The sequence below is a fragment of the Anabrus simplex genome, chromosome 1 (genome assembly GCF_040414725.1).
Source record: "Anabrus simplex isolate iqAnaSimp1 chromosome 1, ASM4041472v1, whole genome shotgun sequence".
Lineage (NCBI taxonomy): Eukaryota > Metazoa > Arthropoda > Insecta > Orthoptera > Tettigoniidae > Anabrus > Anabrus simplex.
This window is the reverse complement of record NC_090265.1, coordinates 472279813-472304771: the sequence shown is the minus strand read 5'-3', so window position 1 is coordinate 472304771 and position 24959 is coordinate 472279813. Positions and strand designations below refer to the sequence as shown.

The 24959-nt window shown below is 40.3% G+C and overlaps 1 protein-coding gene across 1 annotated transcript in view; it reads right to left on the bottom strand.

The window, feature by feature from the left end:
- Positions 1-6284, bottom strand: part of Ppn (Papilin) — a 408909-nt gene extending 402625 nt beyond the window's left edge. Inside the window, exons 1-2 of the mRNA XM_068227548.1 lie at positions 6256-6284; positions 5172-5232 (exon numbers count right to left, since the gene is read on the bottom strand). Of these exons, the coding sequence (XP_068083649.1) occupies positions 5172-5232; positions 6256-6284 (90 nt within the window). The remainder of the gene's footprint in view (positions 1-5171; positions 5233-6255) is intronic.
- Positions 6285-24959: the final 18675 nt, after the last annotated feature.

Genomic DNA, 24959 nt, shown 5'->3' with positions numbered 1-24959 from the left:
GTGTGTGTGGGACACAAGTTGGAAACCTAATCTCGTGGCCCAGAAACTAATCGTCATGTTCCCATTTAGTTATGCCCCTGACCCAGTGCAACCCTTCCTACACCAGCTGGTCACGCAGCATGGGAGTGTCCAACATCTGCAAATATCTTAATATACCGTAACAATTTGTCACTGGATGTGAAGGGAGAATTTTCCCGGATACATTCTACTACAATCTTATCACGTTCTATGATATGAAAGAGGGATTGATCAAAACATTTCATATACTTCCTGAATTCTTATTTATCTAGTGCACGTGTTTTAATTGGACCTAATTTTTCAAAAGTTACACACTGTTATCAGTAGCCGGTTAGCGTATGAGTGGACTCTGTCATGGTCAAAATTACCATAATCCATTGTTAACTATAACTTCAGTGAGAAAAAAAAATCCTGTTTATAAATTACACATTTTGTTTATGTATTTGTGTATTCTGAACACTGTTAGGGCAAATAATAATTGTCTTCGTCCTAGCCTTCTTCCCAAGTTATTGGCGATCAGTGGCTGATGTGGATCTGGCCCAGTATTAAGACCGGATGCCTTTCCTGACACCAAGTTTATGTAAAGGTATACTCTATATTCACTATTGCGTGTTTCTGTGCAGGTTGATAATGCGGTGTGTTTTGTGTAGATGGAGAGATTTGTATTAAGACGAACATAATCACTCAGTTCCCGAGCCAGAGGAATCAACGATACGCAGGTAAAATTCCCACCTCGACCCGGAATCAATTCCGGGGCCCTCTCGAACACAATGCTGACCATTCAGTCAAGGATCCAGGTAAAGTACTAATTGTCTATTGGAATAAAATTGTACTGTAATAATCGTAAACAAATTTGGAATGGCTGTGCCGTATTAATAAAACGATAACATCCGAAATTTATCCCTTGGAAGTTATACTAAATTTAAGTGACCGGTCGAGTTGGCCGTGCGGTTAGGAGCGCGCAGCTGTGAGCTCACATCTGGGAGATAGTGGGTTCGAACCCCACTGTCGGCAGCCCTGAATATGGTTTTTCGCGGTTTCCTATTTTCACACCAGGCAAATGCTGGGGCTGTACCTTAATTAAGGCCACGGCCGCTTCCTTCCCATTCCTAGGCCTTTCCTGTCCCATCGTCGATATAAGAAATGCAATGATGTACATTCGCTCAAATAAAGAATGAGCACGTGATACTGTGTAAGTTCCTCCCAGAACTCATGCTTCTCAGAAACAATCGAACCTATTGATATAATGTTTGTTATGGGTTTTAGCAGGATTTTTATCAATATTAGGGGTGAATTATGTTTTGACAGTAATTAAAATTAAGTCTGGTAGAACGTTAAATGGGGGGAACACAACATTCCATGCGCTTCTTATTTTGAGTGACTATACATTTCCTTAACTACAGTATATATCCTACGTGGTAGACAAAGACTCATACTCGTCCACAAAACAAAAATCCCTCCCCGACCACAGGCCACACGCAAACTCATGTTCTTGTAGTTCCAGCTAGTAAAGTCCCTCAACTTGTTCAATCTTTCCAGCAACGCACCAAACTTCCCCGTCTTAGGCTGACGCTTGTTGGACATTTTAGTAATCTTCTTAACTCGATGCAGGTGGTCTCTGAAGAGAAGAACTGATAAACTAGGTGTTACTACATACATCCGTATATACATATTCATTATAGACTGTCATGCTATTCAGCGTTCAGTCCACAAAACTCTAGGAATTAACTAAACGTCTTCATAACCCTTTCGTTTGCTACTACTTCGGTAGCGTCATTTAGTTCCACACCCCGTATAAGTAAATCATTGAAACTGATTCTAACCATCGCCACCTTGGCCTCTCTCTACTTCAGTTAGCTTCAACAACCCATGCTCCTCCTCGCATGACCCCTGCCACTCAAACCTAAGCCAGTTCAAACGAACGACTTCAACTATCAAATAAATTCCTAATTTAGCCTTATCTCCCCAATGTAAGTGCATTACTACCATTGATTCTGACAGGTTTCACTCCCGTCCAACAAAGTCGGTCTCGAAAACACTCTCAATTGTTAATATGCATTGGATATTTTATGATCCAGTCTACCCTATATTTATTTTTAATTTCAACCCGTTACTTGGTGGTAACGGAGTTGACTGAGTGTTAAAATCGTAAAATAAGTATCAGATTGATTCCTGAGGTAAAAGGAACTAATCACTGTAACCTACTCAATCCTTTTCACTACTCCGGGGAAATCGTGATTTTAAAAAATGGGATTAGTCTGTCTTTGTTTTTTTTAATCTAAGCGTAGGTGAATAATTCCAACGCATCTAGATTTTTTACCGGACGAAGGAAATGATAGAAATAGGCTGAGAGATATGAGACTAACAAAGGTGGATCGTGAAGTTATTGACGATAATCATAACGAAGCATTCAGTGTAGGACGGTAAAATGGATCCAGAGCAACGTCATTAAGCACGTTCTCCAGTTTTCGCTAAAGACAAACCACCTGGAGACTGCACGCTTTGTTTCGTCTAGCTACCCTCTAGGAACATTGAGTAATTCTATTCCGGTGTTCCGTTCATTAATTAATTAAATTTACCGGTACATAAACTAACTCATGCAAAACAAAATTCCGGCACTTTGGCATCTCCGAAAACTGCAATAATATTTGGTGGAAAATAAAAGCATTATTTCTAAATTCTCTTGGTCGATAATTCGTATGGATTTGAACTAGTTTTCTAGCCGGATGCTCTTCCTGGCGCCAACCTTATGTGGAGGAATTTATTCACTGCAGTATGTACGTGTTTTTTTGTTGGTTGGTACTGTGGTGCACTGTGTGTAGATGAAGATATGTGCATTAAAAGACAACCAAACCCCATACTGATGTAGCCTTGATGGGCCTCGGCATACAAAGCGACCCTGTCCATCTCGAAGGCCTGCAGATTACGAAATTGTGCGTGGTCAGCATGACGGATCATTTCGGCCATTATTCTTGGTTTCCTAGACCACAGCCGCTATCTCACCTTCAGATGGCTTATAAATAAATTGTTCTCAAGTAGGCTGAGTGGACTTCGAACAAGCCCTCACATCCAGGTAAAAACCCTTGAGCTGGCGGGGAATCGAACGCGGGACCAAGAGACACGCTTGCTACCCCTAAACTACAAGGATGGATTTTTTAAGATTTTTAAGACAAATATGAACGCCTAGTCCCAGACTCAGATAAATTAATCATTAGGAATTAAAATTCCGGCCCGGCTCGGTCGAACATGAGACTTTCTGAATCGAAGATCACTATGTTGCTCATTCAGCTAAGGAGGCGGAGAATTGGGTAAACAATGAAAAATCAACAATACACACTATGGCTTTGATGATTAGGGCTAGGATTTTGTTGAAATGTATTTTTTTCTGGTACCGTAGGTCGAACTGAGAAACATTACAATCAATCAATCAATCAATCAATCAATCAATCAATCAATCAATCAATCAATCAATCAATCAATCAATCAATCAATCAATCAATCAATCAATCAATCAATCAATCAATCAATCAATCAATCAATCAATCAATCAATCAATCAATCACTAATGATCTGCATTTAGGGCAGTCGCCCGGGTGGCGGATTCCCTTTATGTTGTTTTCTTAGCCTTTTCCTAAATGATTTCAAATAAATTGGAAATTTATTGAACAACTTCCTTGGTAAGTTATTCCAATCCCTAATTCCCTTTCCTATAAACAAATATTTGGCCCAATTTGTACTCTCGAATTCTCAATTCAAATTCATATAGTGATCTTTCCTATTTAAAGATACCACTCAAAGTTATTCGTCTACTAATGAAAATCCACGCCAACTCTCCACCGTCAGTTCGGAACATACCAGTTACTCGAGCAGTCCGTCTCGTTTCTCCTAAGTCTTCCCAGCCCAAACTTAGCAACATTTTTTGTAACGCTACTCTTTTGTCGGAAATCGCCCAGAACAAATCGAGCTGCTTTTCTTCGGATTTTTGCCAGCTCTTGAATCAAGTAATCCTGGTGAGGGTCCCATAAATTGGAACCATACTCTAGTTGTGATCTTACCGGATACTTACATGCCCTCTCCTTTACATCCTCATTAAAAGCCCCACATACCCTCAACGTGTGCAGAGATCTGTACTCTTTATTTACAATTCCCTTTATGTGATAACCCCAATGAAGATTTTTCATTATATTAACACCTACGTACTTACAATTATCCCCATAAGGAACTTACACCCCCAACAACACAGTAATGAAAACTGAGAGGGTTTCTCCTATTTGTGAAACTCACGACCTGACTTTGAACCTCGTTTATCATCACACCATTGCCTACTGTCTATCTCACAACATTATCGAGGTCATTTTGCAATAGCCCACAATCTACTACCTTATTTATTATTCTATACAGAATAACATCATCCGCAAAATGCCTTATCTCTGATCCCCCTTCTTTACGTATATCATTTATATCCTTACTTCCCACTTCCTTTCTAGCCTATTTCAATCCACTGCTGGATATAGGCCTCTTCCATATGCTTCCATCGTCTTCGGTCTTGAGCCACTTGGAACCAGCGTAAACATAAAGATCCAATAATACTGCCTTGAGGAATTCCCCTCTTATTATTTTAGTACGATTATTTACTTTTATGGAATGTTTTATGGTTTTTTGTAATGTCATATCTCACAAGCATTCTTTTTGCTCGCTTTGTCATTTCGGGGGCACTGCAGTTAAATTTTGCCCAGAAATCCGCTTTAAATGACATCATTTGTTCTGTTTTTCATTCCCATTGATGTTTGCTATTTGGAATTAGTGAAAACATGGTAAACAATTTACAAGTTGTCATAAATTAAGTAAGTTTCACATAAAAATGTAGGATAGACAATTATGTGAACGATGTACTAAATTTGTATATGAACTTTCACTGCATCTTTCTGTCTTCAGTCTTCTAAAGTCTTGACTCAGCAGAAGCTCATTATACGAAAAGCACATCTGGATAGTAACATGCAATGTTAATATGTAAATATTTAAAGAACTTCTTTTGCACACTTTCAAGATAAAACTCCTGCACTTTGCATGTAGGACTCCAAATCACGCTCGCGTACTTTAACTTAGGTCAGACAATGGAACAGAAGTTTGTAACGCCAATTGGGGATACTTACATGCCTGGCCAAAGACGAAGTGAAGTAGGTCGCTAAGATGAAGATCAATAACGCCAAGGACCTGAAACACACAGCATAAATTACTATAGGCATAAGCCTTTCTTGAATACACACAGACTGGAAGATAATAATCATCAACAAACAGAGAATACATTACAGTTAGTTCACACAATGAGAGGAAAGAAAAAATATATCATCGTGTTTGCCGTTCTTATTCCAACAATCAACGATGATGGTAGCTGATTGTAGAAAAACAATCTTTGCACAGTCAAGTTTGGGTGAACGAACGATTTACAAGAAGAAACACTCGCACGTCCAAAAGCGGAAGGGTGGGGAGACGTGGGGTTAGCCTAGGTTAGTAATCAAGTTCAATATTCTGACAACGTTTAAGAATACGTATGTACATACATACATACAAGTGCATTACACACTGCTATGCCTTCCAGCGTTCAGTCTGCAGGCCTCTTTGAATTAACTAGGCACCTCCTCAATCCTCTATTTGCGGCTAGCTCTGTGGTTCCACACCTGTCACTTTTAAATCATCAGCTAAGTCTAACCATTGTTGCTCTGCTCTTCTTCTTCTTCTTCTTCTTCTTCTTCTTCTTCTTCGTCTACTTATTCTTCTTCTTCTTCTTCTTCTTCTTCGCTAACCCTCCATAGAAGCGTCCATTATCCTTAAATGAGCCCAACACTGAAGTCGTTATATGCGCACAGCTTCATCCATCGAGTTTATCTGTAACTTAGAGTTTTCTCTTCATTATGTGTACTATCCCGCCATTTTTCCCACCTTTACCAACAATCGCTCTCGCTACTTCGATGACCGTTACCTACAAATTATAAATAAGGTATCCTACCGTTACCTATAAATTATGAATAAGGTATCCTAAGTCCACCCAGCTTTCATTTCCGTTCAGCGAAGTTGATCTGAAAACTAACCGATGTAAAGACAGTTCCGACGAAGAACTCGTTTCTTTCTAACAAACGATCGGTGATCGCAACTGCGAGGTCACTACTAGCTTTACTGCACCTTGAGTCAACTGTACATTGAATGTTAACACCATGGGATAACATTTATGCTACATACCTGAAATGATCCACCCGTTCCAGTTTCATATTTGATACCCGACATTAAAACATCAGTTAGGTCCCTACCGACGTTACTTTAATCTTGGAAATGTTCATTGTCGTATCATACTCGCCACACATCTGTTCAAGTTCCAAAACCTTAGATTGCAGACATTCAGCACAGTCTGCCATTAAGACCAATTCGTCGGCATAGGCAAAATTGCTTCCTATATATCCATTCTGAAAAATGTATTCCTTTCAGAAAATAATCCATGTAAAATATAAACAACCAAGGTAGAAGATTACAGCCTTGTCTAGCTCCTGTAACTAATTTGAACAATACACATTCTTCTATCAATTCTCATTGCGATCCCATTTACAACAAAAACAGCTTCGATTGCCTTTAATAACATACAACTAATCTCATAATCCCTCAGTGCAGATAACCTATCTTTCCTTATTACAACATGAATTTCATGTTTTTCCTGTATTGGCAATTTAATGTACAGAGATTCAATTCTTATAAAATAATTGTATCAATAATTATCGTGCTGATTATAACAAAACTTCTTTGAAACATAAGGACATGTTTCGTCCAACATCAGCAGTAATAAAAATTGATCTAAACATTTTAAAAAGTGAAATGTAATTACAAAGATATACTTAAAATCAACCATAATAAAACTCTTCTTCTTAATCTGTTTACCCTTCAGGGTCGGTTTTTTCCCCTCGGACTCAGCGATGGATCCCACCTCTACCGCCTCAAGACATTATCCTGGAGCTTCAGACTTTAGGTCTGGGGATACAACTGGGGAGAATGACCAATACCTCGCCCAGGCGGCCTCACCTGCTATGCTGAACAGGGGCCTTGTGGAGGGATGGGAAGTTTGGATGGGACAGGCATGGAAGAGGGAAGGAAGCGGCCGTGGCCTTAAGTTAGGTACCATCTCGGCATTTGCCTGGAGGAGAAGTGGGAAACTACGGAAAACCACTTCCAGGATGGTTGAGGTGGGAATCGAATCCACCTCTACTCAGTTGACCGCCCGAGGCTGAGTGGACCCCGTTCCAGCTCTCTGGTCCTGGTTATCCTCCCCAGTTGTATCCCCCGACCCAGAGTCTGAAGCTCCAGGACACTGCCCTTGAGGCGGTAGAGGTGGGATCCCTCGCCGAGTCGGGTCCGAGGGGAAAGCCGACCCTGGAGGATAACCAGATTAAGAAGAAGAAGAAATCTAGATCATCCTCTGCAGCCTGGTATTTTCCATTCTTTAATTTAAGTTCCAGTAACTGAAAAGAAAAATAACCTGAATTCAACGAGAATATTTGCAGGAAGATTGTTGTAAAAATCTAACGTTTTCTGGCTTAAATCTGGACGATGACACATTTTGTAGAATTGAATTCTGGCAGTTATTTTGTACGATTTTTTTCCTTCCAGATTTTGGAAAGTAGAGTGATATTTCAAATACCCTTCGCTTATACTCCCAAGCAATTATATTAAAGAACTCTTTGGACAGACTACCTTAGAAGTTTAAGTATGACGTTAGAGGCAGGATTCTCTAAACGTTCTCGTAATTCTAGAAGAGAGAGAGAGAGAGAGAGAGAGAGAGACTGACTAAAATCGGAAACCTTCTAATTGCTTTATGTCGCACCGACACACATAGGTCTTATCGCGACAATGGGATAGGAAAGGCCTAGGAATGGGAAGGAAGCGGCCGTGGCCTTAAGTAAGGTACAGCCCCAGCATTTGCCTGGTGTGAAAATGGGAAACCACGGAAAACCATCTTCAGGGCTGCCGACTATGGGATTCGAACCCTCTATCTCGCGATTACTGGATACTGGCCGCACTTAAGCAACTGCAGCTATCGAGCTTAGAATCATACAGGTAAGTGATGCTTTCGATATGGACATCTCTAGTCCTGGAATAAGGTACACACAATATATATATATACAAATGAAATGGCGTATGGCTTTTAGTGTCGGGAGTGTCCGAGGACATGTTCGGTTCGCCAGGTGCAGGTCTTTTGATTTGACTCCCGTAGGCGACCTGCGCGTCGTGATGAGGATGAAATGATGATGAAGACGACACATACACCCAGCTCCCGTGCCAGCGAAATTAACCAATGATGGTTAAAATTCCCGACCCTGCCTGGAATCGAACCCGGGACCCCCGTGACCAAAGGCCAGCACGCTAACCATTTAGCCATGGAGCCGGACAATATATATACAACCACCACGATTTATGAATTTACTGGAGCCCATATTTGGTATAATATCATATAAATCAGCAAAAAATATAGTATGACAGGCAATGTGCCCTTGCTGGCTTCCAATTGGATGTATGGGAAATAAAGCTCCATACTTTATTGATATACAACGGAATGTAGTCATGTTGCCCCTCGACCTGCCTTTACCAGGATATACAATCTGTCAATTTAGAAAGTCCCTCCATAGTCATTACGACAAGCTAATGTGAAAGAGAATCAGTCTACATGGTGATTGCTAGTCTTAGTACGTGTCAATAGCGAGAATCAAACCTCGATCACTGGCAATTTAGCGCTTTACCATTGAGTTACCAATGGTCGCAACCCAATGCCCTGGCTTTAATTCAAATGCTAACACGTTGTCTCGCGTATCCTCCACGTGTTCAGGAACATAACTACAAAGTCTGATAAGAGTATAAACAGGTTCCTGATGTAGGGGATGACTTTGAGTAATCGTATGATCACATGCAGGGACAAAGGGAGGGTTTGAGTCCATTCTAGAACCACACCTTAATGATTTTAAACTCTCCTCCCCTCTCTGTAGCTTACACTTCGCGTTCATGTCGTGCATATAAAGTAGTTCAGAAATATGTACAAGGTAGACATTCCGACAGACTGCCTGACCGTGAGTCATACCTCCTAACATAGGTGCCAACCTCCGGAGGAGCTCTTTAGCTCTTTCTTGCCCGATGCATTTGTGATGAAGTCCTGGACTAGTAATTATTGCGGTAAAAGCAGTTGCGTACGTGAGTTGCATTACATTTTACTCTCCTCCTCACTGTAATGGGTAAGTGAAATGGAAATTATAGCTTGAAGTAACAAATTTCACTTACAGTAAAACATCATCTTCCGCAAGGTCGTCAACTTCTGACAGGTCTCAACAACAGTCTTACAGCTAGAATACTAATGCACGTATTAACATTACAGTGTGAACAAAGTGATCACGATTTAATATGACTGGTAATAGGAAGGCCTTACTGACCGACGACTTCATGCCTTCGGAAGGAACTGTTTGTCATGTAATCGTGGATTCTATAGCCACTGGATCATTACATGTCAAATCAAACAGTGCTGCCCACATTAATTTCAGCATTAACACAATACGTAATCAATAATTAGTATGACTCTACAACAAATTTTATTGAGGAAGAAAAAAAAAATTATAGAAGCTCTTTCAATAATTTACAGCAAAATGTTATTCTTCCTATTGTTAAGGATATCAGTTTTATCAAATTTTATACAGAAGGTAAGGGTGTATTCTGCCCAAGGTAGGTCCGAACCTCCGCACAGGTGTGCCTGAGCTGGAGTTTGTGTACGGTAGGGTGGTAAGTTCCTTTTCGTCCTCCATTCCCTTACCCCCACCAGCAGCGCGTGGCAACCCATTCAAATCTTCACCACGCCCAATGTTCCTTAACTTCGGAGATCTCACGGTATCCGGTGTTTCAACACGGCTACGGCCGTTGGCAAATTTTATACAGAAGTACAGTTTATTACTATATGTAATGTTGGATATGAACCGTTCCACCATTTATTAATATTCATAAAAATATTTTCAAATAGACATAGGATGAACAAAAAATTAAAATATACATTTTAAGAAGATGAAGGGGTATAATAATAATAATAATAATAATAATAATAATAATAATAATAATAATAATAATAATAATAATAATAATAATAATAATAATAATAATACTATTTGTTTTACGTCCCACTAACTACTTTTTCGGTTTTCGGAGACGCCGAGGTACCGGAATTTAGTCCCACAGGAGTTCTTTTACGTGCCAGTAAGTATACCGACACGAGGCTGACGTACTTGAGCACCTTCAAATACCACCGGACTGAGCCAGGATTGAACCAGCCAAGTTGGGGCCAGAAAGCCAGCGCCTTAACCGTCTGAGCCACTCATCCCGGCTGAAGTGGTATCAGTGAAAAGTATAAATATTCAACTTCATTGAAAAAGTAAGTATTGAATTTCATTTCACTGTCTTATTGGAGTACTCCAAAAGATGTACTAAGGTACCAATTTCAATTTGTTTCACCTAATTGTTGATAGACCTGTTTTTAATATTCATCTACTGACCATAACATGTAACATTTTCATCATCGTAGAAGCGGCCACGGTTGTTCATTTTAATTAAGTGAATGGTCAAACAGGGAAAATCTGCAAGAAATACTTTTGAGTATTACAATCTAGAGAGGTAAATGTAAGTTATGTAAAGATTTCACGATTATGCCAAAGAAACAGAGGAATTATAATTATTATAATAATGATTATTATTATTATTTTATTATTAACCGATTTCTTACAGTTCCGTCTCCTCACGGACGTTTGGCGTTATCGTGGAGTATTTTTTCCTAGTTAGTGTTTTCCATATCAGAGTTACCGTATCGAGGATGTCAAACCATGTCAAAGGTGCCGCGCTCATGATATTTTTTCCGCCTACACCCAAGCTTTCTCCTGTCTTGCCTTTCTTGATCAGTTGTATCGGTTGTAACATCCTGAACATCAACTACAGTAAACAAGACAGTTTTTCGAACCCCATCATCTCCCGAATACAAGCAGTTGAGATTTCGCGTGCGGTAGGGTGGCTCCTCCTCTAATCAGTAGAATGTGAGTTACCTGTCGAAGAGATTACCACATCCAACGTTGTTTAATTTGAAGGATCTCACGAGACACGATGTTTCACGCCAATTTATGTACTATGTTACTTCCCTTACGTTTACAGACAGTGTGCAGGTAGGCAGTAGGATAAGGGGCGGAAAGTTCAGCTATATATGGCCTCAAGATAGTGAATACAGCTGTAATCGCCAGTCCACGTTTACCCACCTTTAACATTCGTTGAATATTCAACGTCGATGAAATGTATTGCGGGTGAGTATATCCCTGCAGCACGGGCTATTGATGACCCCGAACCTTGTCTAGCACAATAATGGTTAATATCCTGTATTTTCACTTTCTTGTTGAACATCTCTATAATCTGCTTACATGCATTTATATATGATTAATTCATTTCGGATCTAAGAGAGTGTAACTTTATGTAACTTAAGTGGGAAGTGTCAATGAATTACGGTTGAGTGATTCGAGCCTGGGTCACTGATATTCTCAATCTTTTTCTTTTGCTAGGGGCTTTACGTCGCACCGACACAGATAGGTCTCATGGCGACGAGATATTCTCAATCGTCCGTTTCATAATTATTCGTACGAGCGTCTTAAAATAACCTTTTATAGGCAAGATGGATACGGCTGTTTTTTGTTCGTCCATAATTAAATGTCTAAGTTTTGAGCTTTTACAATATATCTGTACGTATATACTTTCTTCTTCCAATACTACTGCTACTACTACTACGACTGATGATGATGCTTGTTGTTTAAAGGGGCCTAACATCTAGGTCATCGGCCCCTAATGGTTGTTTCCGACCACCCTGTATAACCATAACTGCATGTTAGTGCCCCCCCTTTTTTTTTTTACACAGACATAGAGGAATTGTAATTTTATGAAACCTATCACTTCCCAATTAAATAAAAAAATTAAAAATATAATGAAGGTTCAAGAAAGAGGAGATGCTTTCTTCTCCTTGTAGGCGATTTATGGTATAATAATAATAATAATAATAATAATAATAATAATAATAATAATAATAATAATAATGAGAGAGGAGTGGACATATAGTGCATATTTCTACGCTTTTAAAATCGTAGATGCAATGTAATACAAGTGTTACAAAGACACTGCTATAGATATGGAAGGTAGTTCTATCTGCAGCAGAGCTGAAACCGAAGTCCTTCCTTAGAAAATATGGGAGTAGAGTAGGACAGTAGTCCTACCTACAGAAGAAATGGGTGCCTATCCTACCTTAGGAAGAGGTGAGAATATTGTTATATCCACAAAAGAATTGGCCAGACCTTAGGAAGATCTTTTTTTAATAGTTGCTTTACGTCGCATCGACCCAGACAGGTGTTATGGCGACGATGGGATAGGAAAGGCCTAGGAATGGGAAGGAAGCGGCCGTGGTCTTAATTAACTATCTTCAGGGCTGCCGATAGTGGAGTTCGAACCCACCATCTTCCGGATGCAAGCCCATAGCTGCTCGCCTATAACCGCACAGCCGACTCACCCGGTAAGGAAGACTTGGGACTGCCGTTAATTCTGTTTTAATTTCACTCACTCTCTCGTTGTCAGTACAGCGAGGAGCAGATCGGAATGTGATGACGAAGGATGACAATGTATAACGCCAGTTATAAGGTCAATGATCTTCCTTTCTCCTTTACTCCCTTAAAAGTGTGCGTTACGCAATGCCATGAGAGTGCGTGCATGACTGCGTGAGTCGTAAAGTTGGTTCTTGTGTATCTTCAAGCGCATCTACATCACGCTGCGTTAAACGTATTTCACGGTGTGTTAGCTGGAAGAATAATAAATTATCTTCCGAACAACTGTAAGTGCGATATTGGGTTTTGTAACTGTTATTATTCTTATTTCTACAAGCGATATGAAAGAACTCTCCATCTTGACGGTAAGAGTGAAAGTAATTGAGAGGTTCCAAGAGGATAATACGGCTTTCCTATTCCTAGAAGTAAGAAGCATAATTTTATGTATCGAAGATCAAAAGAATTGGGTGATGTTCAAAGTACTTTTGGCAAGTCCACTAATCATCAATCGAAGGATATGTCCCGTAATTTCGCATTCCTTACCCAAGGAAAAGAGAAACGGTTTATGTTCATGACAGCCAATCACCCAGTGACTGATTATTTCATACAGCCAGCAAAACAGTCGACTACCAGATTTGCCAAATATACTTCCATCCAGATAGACAGTATTTTTGTCTCATACAGCTAATCTGCCAATTCAGTCAGTCTATAAGTCAGACATCTACTTTTAATAGTCAGTTTGTGCGCTTGTTACCCAATCAGTAAGTTATTTGAGTGTTTAGTCAACTTTTTACCCAGTCATTTTTTATTCCTGGACTTTTCCAAAGTTTTCGGGCTTTACACTACAGGTGGATTAACCCCAATTGTATTGCCTTTCCTAACTTCAATCCTATGTGGAAGGATGCATTCACCATTATACGTTTCGTAGTAGTTGATAGTGTATGTAAAGGAGGGTATGTAGAAGACGAACACTAACACTCACCACCTGAGCGAGGTAGAGCAGTTTAGCACACGCGGTTTCCCCGAACCCCAAGCCCTCCGAACAGAAGGCCACTACGCTGACCATTCAGCTAAGGAGCCGCACATTTTAGTAGTCACACTTCCACTGTCAGGTTGGTATGCTGGCCTTTGGTATAAGGGATACTGGGTTCGATCCCGACCAGATCGGAGATTCTAAACTTCATTGGTTAATTCCTCTGGGTCACGGACTCGGTGTTTATGCAGTCTTCAACATTAGATTTTATCCTAGGTAGGGCCCCATCAAATATAAATTGTCAGGTCATCCACGGGCGTCAACTCGAAAGACTTGCAGCAGGTCTCTCCGAAGGGCACATGCCATTATTATTATTATTATTATTATTATTATTATTATTATTATTATTATTATTATTATTATTTTATTAATCTACCAGTCAATTCGTTAGCTTTTCACCCAGTCGCGACCAGTTAATAAATCATTCGACAAGTTTGAAAACGTGTTATCCAGTCACTCTACCAGTCAGTAAGTCACGCGCCTAGTTTGTCAGCTTGACAGACACTGATTCAGTCTATAGTCAAATTATTAGTCGTCCAGGCCAGTTCTTCGGTAAGTATATCATCCAGACATCCTGCCAGTCGGCATGACGTACACTCCATTCATTCGACCGTCGAATCAGTCGACAAGTTACTGATGTACAGTTTTAAGGGTTGGACGCTGATCAAGATAAAATATATTTTCAGATATTTAGGTACTGTCCGACTCCATGGCTAAATGCTTAGCGTGCTGGCCTTTGGTCACAGGGGTCCCGGGTTCGATTCCCGGCAGGGTCTGGAATTTTAACCACCATTGGTTAATTTCACTGGCACGGGGGCTGGGTGTATGTGTTGTCTTCATCATAATTTCATTTCCATCACGACGCGCAGGTCGCCTACGGGAGTCAAATCGAAAGACCTGCACCTGGCGAGCCGAACATGTCCTCGGACACACCCGGCACTAAAAACCATACGCCATTTCAATTAGATATTTTACTTCGCGTTATAACTAGATTGAAAAATAAAACAATCTGACGTCTCTTGCTCAAAAACCAAAACAATGGCTTTCAAAGCCAAGCATTCCATCGCAACCAAAATAAATAATAGAACAAGCGCCCTACTTCAGTAATCTTGACTGTGATATTTTGTCTTATAACTGACATGAACTTGTCCAAACTTGTCTGCGGAAGGCATGAACAATTTTGCTATATAAGAAAGGCGATCCGAAGGCCGTATCGAACTGGCGACCCATCACTATCTGTTCAGTCATTAGGAGGGTAATAGAAAGAGTACTTGACAGTCGCCTACGTGAGTACATCCACTATAATGAACACCAGCGAGAATTCTGTTCAACTCCAGGCACCATTATAAATACTTCCATTCTCGGCGCATTGTTAAAATCTACTAAACAGAGGAAAAAAGACATCACGGTAATTTTCTTGGACATTCGAAAGGCATTTGACAATATCAGTCACTGCCACCTTCTAAAAACTCTACAGTCCGAAGGAATACCTTCAAAACTCAGAGACATAATTTTCAACCTTCAGACCGGGAACGTCACTCAAATCGAAACGCAGAAGGGTAGAACAAAACCTATCCCTATAAAGAGAGGTGTGATGCAGGGATCTCCATTATCACCAGCCCTCTATAACTTAGCCGTAGATCATATCTTAGACGAGCTAAGCGAAGATAGTCTCTCGCGGCATTACGGGGCATCTCTGTCACCTGAACTACCATCCATAACCGTAATGGGCTTTGCCGATGACACCGTCATCATCGGGAAGAACAAAGAAGCCGCCTTAGATCTTACTCGACTAGCCCGCAGGAGGTTCGAAGAAATTGGTCTTGATATCAATCCACAGAAGTGTACAGGGATATGTGTAATCCGAGGTGAGTTGAAGCAAGGGTCGCTATCCGTGGAAGAAGACTGTAGCATTGACTTAATCGGAGACGGCGAACAAATTCGTTACCTTGGAACTACCTTCAGGGATACTCTAGTGTTCGACGAGACTGCTATAATGAAAGACCTTCACAATAAGCTCCAACTTCTAACATCGTCGCCACTGCTTAAGGAAGACCAAAAGCTCATAGTACTAAATTCCTCAATCTGTCCCACCCTGATATACCCTTTCCTGACATGCAATTTCAAGAAAATTGCACAGAAATTTTTATCCGATAGCGATAAAATGATTAAAAGTGCAACAAAGGAGATATTGCAGTTGCCGACGGATACCCCAGATGGCATGATGTACACCGGAAAGAAATACAAAGGACTCGCTCTGTTTAAAACCTCGTGGAAAGTTTACTTACAATGCATTAATGCCTGCAGTATCTTGCTGAAGACTAAACATCCACTTGGTGTCGCTTCGAGGGATTGTCACGCGGAGAGTCGGGAATGTATAGAACGCCTAAAACTAACAAACGCTGATACCCAAAAAATAACCGCCAAGAACGGCCTGTACGATACTAAGAAGATCCGTCAAGAGCTACGAGAACGTGAATTCACCTCCTGGTGTTCACTACCGCAAAAGGGACTCGAAGTACAACTTTACAAAGAGTATACACCAGCAAACTCTTGGGTGCGAGATCATACCGGACTGTCTTGTAATGAGTGGAGAGAGGCTATAAAGATGACTGCTAATGTTTCTGCGGTGCGCTCGGTGCCAGGCAGATCCCTGGACAACAACCTCTGTCGGCATTGCCACGGAGAGAAAGAAACTCTTGGTCATGTCCTGGGATTCTGCACACGCGGGGAGCTCCTTAGAAACACGCGGCACCACCAGATCAGATCCTTCATTGCCGCAGAACTGAGAAAGAATGGATTCAGTGTACATGAGGAGGTACACGGACTGGCCGTAAATGGTAGTTCGCAAAGAATTGACATCATAGCCTTTAAAGAAAACAGCTCTCAAGGATTCATATTAGATCCGACGGTCAGGTTCGAGCACCATAGCGGTCAGCCAGAAGGTTAATCTAGAAAAGATTAACAAATACAAACCAACTATCCCTTACTACAAATCCAAATACCACCTTCAGGAAAGTGAAATAATAGGGATAATGGTCGGAGCACGCGGTACCATACCTCGTCACTTCGTCGCCACATGGAAGCGCTTCCAACTCCCAATGAAGCTCATCCCGGAAATCGCGACCCTCGTCCTCCGAGCCTCCATCAAGATCATAAGGCACCACCTCTACAGCTAATTTTGAATGTTCTTTTATTAATACATATGTACATAAAATTGATATGTTTTACCTTGTTCTTAGCGGCAGCCTGTAAATACAGGAGTTCTTTCCAAAATAAATGGAAATTATATATATATATAACATGAACATTGCATAGTAACAAAGGGAAAGAAACGCAGCATCAAATTTATGAAGTCACGGCATTATCTACACGTGGAACTTCAGTATCTGCAGGTTACCTAGCTGGACAACAGTCCCTTTGGCAGGCCAAGGTCTTAATGGACTGTTACTGATTCGGCTGCCTTCGATGCACAACTGGCAGTATCGACCTCATATCTGCGTATTTGTCCATATTGAGCACTTGAATGATATCTAAGCAGGTACACTTTTTAATATAAAGTTATTATTTTAATTATTCTTTAATTACTTGCATCCTTCCCTTCTACTTGTCTCAAAGGAAACGCTCTGCTAATGGATTCTTAACAAGACGAGATACAATCTCAGTATAATTAGTAGCTTTGGACTGAGATTTATGCCCAGGAATCAACTCTCCGTGTTCGAAGGAAGTACAGCCCCGCTTCACTTACCATTATCATTTATCTCCCGGCTTCATAACTAACTTCATTCTAAGTCATGGAGCTAAGTACTCCATAAATAAAAAGGGAATTACTTCTCCTCACTATTTATTGTGGGACGTTTACATTATATGGCGAGAGAAATTAAGAATTGAGTAGAAGGTGATTCTTCAATGAAATAATAAATATTTAAATTCCCACCTGTTGCTATTTCTGCTGAAATATGGGTGGTGCTGAGTAGTGTCGTTTGGAGCACGACAGTTTTTACCATGTGTTTCAGACCACTAGTATCTTCTTCAGCTATTCCCACACCTGTGAGGTCGGGAGCGCGACTGTGAAGCACATGTGGATTTGACCCTGTATTACGGCCGGGTGCCCTTCCTGACGCCATCACTACATGAAAATCACTATTGCGTGTTTTAGTGGTGATTGGTACGTGGTGCATTAGTTTCAGACCACTAGCATATTTCTGACAATTCACCCGTGTCGTTTTACACATTAAAACAAATATTCTTAGACAAGAAATATATCCTCTCTTTTATTTATCCCACTGGATAAGGAATTTTGAAGAAATATTTTTAAAATCATGAATTCCTAAGCGTGTCTTCTTTTCAGTGTCCTCCTCTGTGGTGTAGTGGTTTGTGTGATTAGCTGCCACCCCTGTAGGCCCGGGTTCGATTCCTGGCTCTGCCATGAAATTTGAAAAGTGATACGAGGGCTGGAACGGGGTTCACTCAGCCTCGGGAGGTCAACTGAGTAGAGGTGGGTTCAACTCCCACCTCAGCCATCCTGGAAGTGGTTTTCCGTTGTTTCTCACTTCTCCTCCAGGCAAATGCCGAGATGGTACCTAACTTAAGGCCACGGCCGCTTCCTTCCCTCTACCTTGTCTATCCCTTCCAATATTCCCATTCCCCCACAAGGCCCCTGTTCAGCATACCAGGTGAGGCCGCCTGGGCGAAGTACTGGTCATCCTCCCAAGTTGTATCCCCCGACCCAGAGTCTGAAGCTCAGGACACTGCCCTTGAGGCTGTAGAGGTTGGATCCCTTGCTGAATCTGAGGGAAAAACCGACCCTGGAGGGTAAACAGATGATGATGAAGAAGAAGAAGAAGAAGCTTTCTTTTCAATAGTTGTTTTACGACTCCTGCGGAACAAACTTCCAGCACCTCGGCGTCTCCGGAAACCGTAAAAACAGTTAGTAGGATGTAAAGCCATTATTATTATTATTATTATTATTATTATTATTATTATTATTATTATTATTATTATTATTATTATTATTTGTTCTACGTCCCACTAACGCCAGAACTGCGGAATTTTGTGCACTGGAGTTCTTTTAACGTGGTAGTAAATTTACCTACAAGAGGCTAGGATATTTTGAAACCGCCAACTTAGGTTGAGAAGGCCAGATCGCAAAGTTCTAAATTGGAGGGGAGAAAGATGCATCATAGCCAATTTGCTGGTAATTACCACGAGTGGATGAAGTAAGTCTTACAGAAAATGTACAGAACAGCTGAATGGCAGCAAGACTTGAGTGATTACCAATAAAAATTAGACAAACGGCTACTGCAATGAACAAGCATTTGCTTCTGAAATACAAAACAGCACAACCACGCAAGCGTAAGCAACACCCTGAATCCATAAAAAATTTAAGCAGAATACTTATTAATTGAACATAATAATGTGTTGTTTCAATATAACAGTGTGCCATTATATGTTAATAAATTGAAAAATGTTATCATGGTTTAACGTCGCACAAACACATCGAAGGTGTTCGGCGAGGCAAGGATGGGAAAGGGTTTGGAAAGGGAAGGTAGCGGCCGTAGAATTAGTTAACGTACAGTCCCAACATTTGCCTGGTGTGAAAATGGGAAACCACGGAAAACCACATTCGGAGCTGCGGACTGTGGGATTCGAACCCACCACCTCCTGAATGCAAAAAATTGTTCCTTTCCAAACATAGGGCCTACTTCTTTTGGTTGATCACAATCATTTCCACCACAAGTTTTCCCGAGCCCAAGTTGGCAATTTCGATCCTGGCTCAGTCCAGTGGTATTTGAAGGTACTCAAATACATCAACCTCCGGTCGGTAGATTTACTAGCACGTGAATGAACTCCCGTGGGACAAACTTCGGCACGTTGGCGTCTGAGAAAACCGTAAAACTAGTTATTATTATTATTATTATTATTATTATTATTATTATTATTATTATTATTATTATTATTATTATTATATTTTTCATATTTTGTATTCCCCGTATCAGTGTTGTGTCGCGGATGACGAGCCACTGTTGAAATATCCGTGCAAAAGATAATCTTCTTCGCCTACCTCTGTGTTTCTCTTCTGTCTTATCTTCTAGAGTATGCACAGTTGTATCAGGCAGCTTTTGCTGTTTCGAAAAATGTGGCCGAGATAGGCTGCTTTTCTGCATTTTATTTATTTACCGGCACAACGGAGTAGGTCTACTTTCTCGTTGGTGACGCAGTCTGCCAATTGGATGGTGACTATTCTGTGACACATCTATTTCAAAGGCCTGTAGCAGGCTCACTGTCGAAGCCTTTAATGTCCATCCTTCGACACCGTAAAAGGGGGCCAGTAACACACAACATTGTACGATAGACCAACGCATTTCGAATCGGAGGTTACAAATATAGTAGTTTTAAGCCTTGGATATAGACTCTACGTTGGAACGCATAAACTCTACAATATGGCAAACTAACTGACAGAAGATGTCTCCAAAGAGAGGGGCAGGAGGCCTATAAATACCGTCAATCTCCTAACGTCAGGTCGTGCGCGTCTAGAACCACTTTTCACGATCCTGACAGGTGAGATATGATGTCACAAAGAAGTCTCACAATCTTTCGAGTCACACCACTTGCACCGTACTTATTGCCCGTCACTATTGTTCAATGACGTTTTTGCACAAGGTTATTATAACTGCGTAAAACATTCCTATTTTGTAATGTGTTTGATATTGCGAGTACCGTAAGATAAGCTTATAAGAATGATCATTACAACAGAAAAGTAAATACATATTGTAAATGTCTTTGTAATTGAAGATAAAGGTTTAATGCAATCATCACAGGGGTCAGGAATACTTTAAGTTCATCAAACTTAAATCGAAGAAGCTCTCATGAACAACTTAAATAAAAATATTTTAAATTATATTATATTATATTATATTATATTTTATTTATATTTAATTACATTGTCAGGGAGATATCCCGGTGGCAATATCTGTTTACAGTAACACAGACCAAGCAGGCTGGGCACGTTTTCAGGGTCACGTAGCCGTGAGCTTATATTCGGGAGATGGTGGGTTCGAACCACTGTAGGCAGCCCTGAAGATGGTTTTCCGTAGTTTCCCATTTTCACACCAGCCAAATGCTGGGGTTGCACCTTAATTAAGGCCACGGTCACTTCCTTGCAAATTTTAGCCCTTTCCTCTTCCATCGTCGCTGTGTGACCTACCTGCATCGGTGCGACATAAAATATAGGCCTATGAAAAACCCACTAGAATAGCAACGAGATCACACGATAACAAAATATTACAAGAAATAATATCAAAACAAGAACTTGCATAACAATGAAAGGAGAAGAATAAGGTGCTCAAATACGTCAGCCTCATGTAGGTAGATTTACTGGCACGTCAAAGAACTCCTTCGAGACAAAATTCCGGCACCTCGGCGTCTCCGAAAAACGTGAAAGTACAGTAGTTAGTGGGACGTAAAATTATTAACATTATTCATCAGAAATATATGAAAATAGGACGCAAATAACATAAATGAAATTCTAAAACTGCTTCCGAGCAGTATAGCATCATAAATCATTTAGGGATCCACACATAATTTACAGAATACAATTCTAATATTCTATCATAATTACAATAGCATAGGAATGTGACAAGCATTAATATTAACACTCAAATACCTTAATACTACTAATATACCTACTAATGTACATTATATAGAACGGTAGAGTGATGTATTACTAACTGTAATTACAATTCCAGTATATAGGCTACGTCTATTTACAATTATTAAAATATTGTAGTCTTTTCTTGAAGCTTCCTATGCATATTATTTTTTTGCGGGGGAAGTTTCTGAGAATGATACAAGTAAAGTTTTCCAATTATAAGTTCCCCGATTTACAAACGAATATTTACCATCGTTTGTTTTCTGCAGTCTGTATTTTACTTTACTGCTTTCATAACAGGACGTTTCTAGTCGACTGTTTAACAGTCCAAAAAGTGGTTTATTCATGTAGGTATTGTACGAGGAACTTAATCGTGCTCTCTTTTCCTTTCAGCCTCCCGTATTTCCCACCCAAGTTTTTCTATCATTCTTGCCACATTAATTCTATGATTAAATCATTAAGCACGAACCTTGTAGCCTTTCGCTATACCACCTCTAGTTCACTGATGAGTCCTGTTTGGCACAGGTCTAATATAGCTGCTGCATATTCCAGGACTGACAGTCACGACTTAAAAAATCTCCTTTAAGAAAGTGGACAAATGCGGGTAGTTTCCCTGCTCATTAAGTAAACGTTAACTTTGAATTTATTGTATTTACATCCCAGTGGCTCCAAGTCTGTTCCACAGCTCATATGTAAGCAACTTACTAGAAGTTTAAGACACCTGGTGTAGAGGAAGGGTAGTTAAGAGTACTCCATTATTACTGTAATGAATATTAATTGCAGTATCATATCTCATGCACAGACAAGAAGAAGAGCTGTGAAGGAATGTGAGTGCCTACCATTCCTTTTAACGTTCCCATCAGCTGTAAGCACATTAACACCCACACTGAGAACAGGGAGCCTTTGTTCTCTGTCATGTTTGTCGGTAATCCAGTAGCAGTCGGAATGTCTTGTCTCTTGTATGCTTTGCTGCCCTTTCTGCCGCGCCTATCGCACTACAAGAGGTTCCTTTTTAACGATTATAAACTATCATCACTACTGTGATACAGTAACGGCATATCTTCTTCATGTCAATCAATTTTAACTCCTCACAAGTATACTCCTTCTTGCATGCACAGTTACTCCCATGATTTAAGTTTTTTTTAAATTTGAACCTTCCAAAGTCGTCTTCGTATAGGCAATGAAGATCCTTGGAGGAGTGGTAGATAAAGGATCCTAAAGGCTTCCACTATCCACAACTAAGGGTGGTTATTTTTATAGCTGGCCACCTTTGTCCTTGGGAATTAACTTGGTACTCATTTATGGTATAGACTAAGCCATTCGCCTCTCCTGAAGTCGAAATCTAGTTTTCGGCACTTCGGCGTCTCCGAAAACAGTAAAAGTACCTCATGGGGTGTAAAACCTGTAAAATTATGACTGTTATTATTATTATTGTCTCGTTTTCTAAATCTTCGACTTCATGACGGCGAATCGAACCCGCGCTCATCTCGGCGAACCAAGCAGCCCCCCTTTAATCGAACACTGACCCAAAGAAACGTCAGTCAACCCAAAGTAATTTGGGACGCCATTTCGTGTGGTATGAGTTCCATTTCTACCCAGCCACAACTGTTTACTCAGCACTGTTCTTTGGAATGACGTTCTTCCTGCCGTATGAGAACTATTAAGGATACTTGATATGAAAGAGTAATTCTTGGTATCGGGTGTTAATGGTGCCGAGACCCAACACGCTGGCCAAATGCCCAGTTTTGTGCAAGTAAAGGATGGAATAGCAAATGCACAAAAGCTAGGCGAACATAGTATTTAGTTCCGCAAAATTAAATGGTCATTGCCGCAAAAGATACATATTTATTTCTAAAACCATTCGTTTCTAATAAGGCAAGTTTGTTAACTCTACGCGATTCTTCTACCCTGACTGCAGAACTATCAGTAGACAGCAATGAGGTCAAAAGTTAAGTTGGTTACCTAATCTAGGAATTCTACATCGGTTTTATCCTATTCGACTCTAGGGAGGCTTATCGTGACAAGTTCAGTATTTAATTTGCGATACTAAATTGGCATGTCTGTGGTAAATAACGTAAATTCGTGTCCTCATCCTGAGGTGGTGTAGCTCTTTCCAGGCATACTACCAATGGAGGTGAGCTACATGTACCTTTTGAACTATATGCCAGCTCTCCTGCAAACCCGAAATTTCTGGCAGTACCGGGATTCGAATGCGGCACTTCGAGAACGGCAGCTAATAGCGCTAACCGTTATACTACGGAGGTGATCATGTTTTGCGGTGAAGATTTGGACCAATATGCTGTTAGGGAAACAGAAAGATTTGCGGTAAAGTCATTTCGTCTATACAAAAATAATCCATCGCAGGGAAGAATGTCATTGGAATAAATGTTCATAGACGACTGCTGTGTTGTCCGCCTCCTTTTGGTCCGGGTAGGGAATTTGAACCTTCATTGGTTAATTTCGATGGTTCGGGGGCTGGGTGTGAGCGCCGTTTTCATCATCAGAATTCATCTGATAGGGCCCCATCCTCATAGACGCACAGGTCGCCTTTAGACGTAAACTTGAATGACCTGCACCAGACCTCTCCTAAGTCCATACACCAATAATTTTTTTAAAAAAATTCTTGTGTTTAGGGCATTTTTTGACTGAAAGTATTTCACATATTTAGTTGAAAACAACGTGCTGTAGTAGTCCATTAAATTAGTTTAATGAAAAGAAAAGGCTACCTGGCCTTCATCTTGCCCTGATCGATGAATGAATGAATCAATCAATCAATCAATCAATCAATCAATCAATCAATCAATCAATCAATCAATCAATGATGTCGGGGATCTATGGATGAATTGACAGACTTTCGATTCGCGAGAGTCCTGGGTTCAATTCCCAGCCGGTTAATTTATTTGGCTCGAGGACTAAGGTTTGTGTTTCTTCTAATTCATTCTTTTTGATATATACACAACATATAGCATTACCAAACACCATAGAAACGAAATAATGAATACATTCCTCCAAATAAGGTTAGCGACAGGAAGGGAATCCGGCCATAAAATATGGCCAAGCCCATCGCCTACGTGAGACCCAGTCTATACCCGCGATTACAGCAGTCGAATAAGAATTTAATAGATTATAAAAAAAGTCAACCAAAATGAATAGCCAATAACACATTTGATAAAATTTCTGTTCTACCAAGATGTATCGTGGCTTTGCAAGTTGTTTTCCGCCCCTATCAAGACCGATATTTGCTGTATTCGTACCTCTTCTTCTTCTTCTTCTCTCTTCTTCTTCTACTTGATGTAGCTCCCTCTGCCGTTGTGCTTGAGTTTCGCTTTCTTGTCTGCCAGCCTCTCCGGGTTCATTCCCTTGACGTGCCCATAAAAATCTAGCCTGCTTTTCTTTATATTATTATTATTATTATTATTATTATTATTATTATTATTATTATTATTTTAAAATGCATTTCTTAAATGCTACTGGTTTGGTTGGTACAGCGAAGAATTTCTTTGAACTCTATGGTATTTTGTTTTATGTAATTCGCACATAGAGTTCATTTTACAGTGCGCTGTGAAAGGTTAAACACTGTTAATATTCACCCTAAAGACGAAGATCATCGACCTCTGCTGAGTCAGCC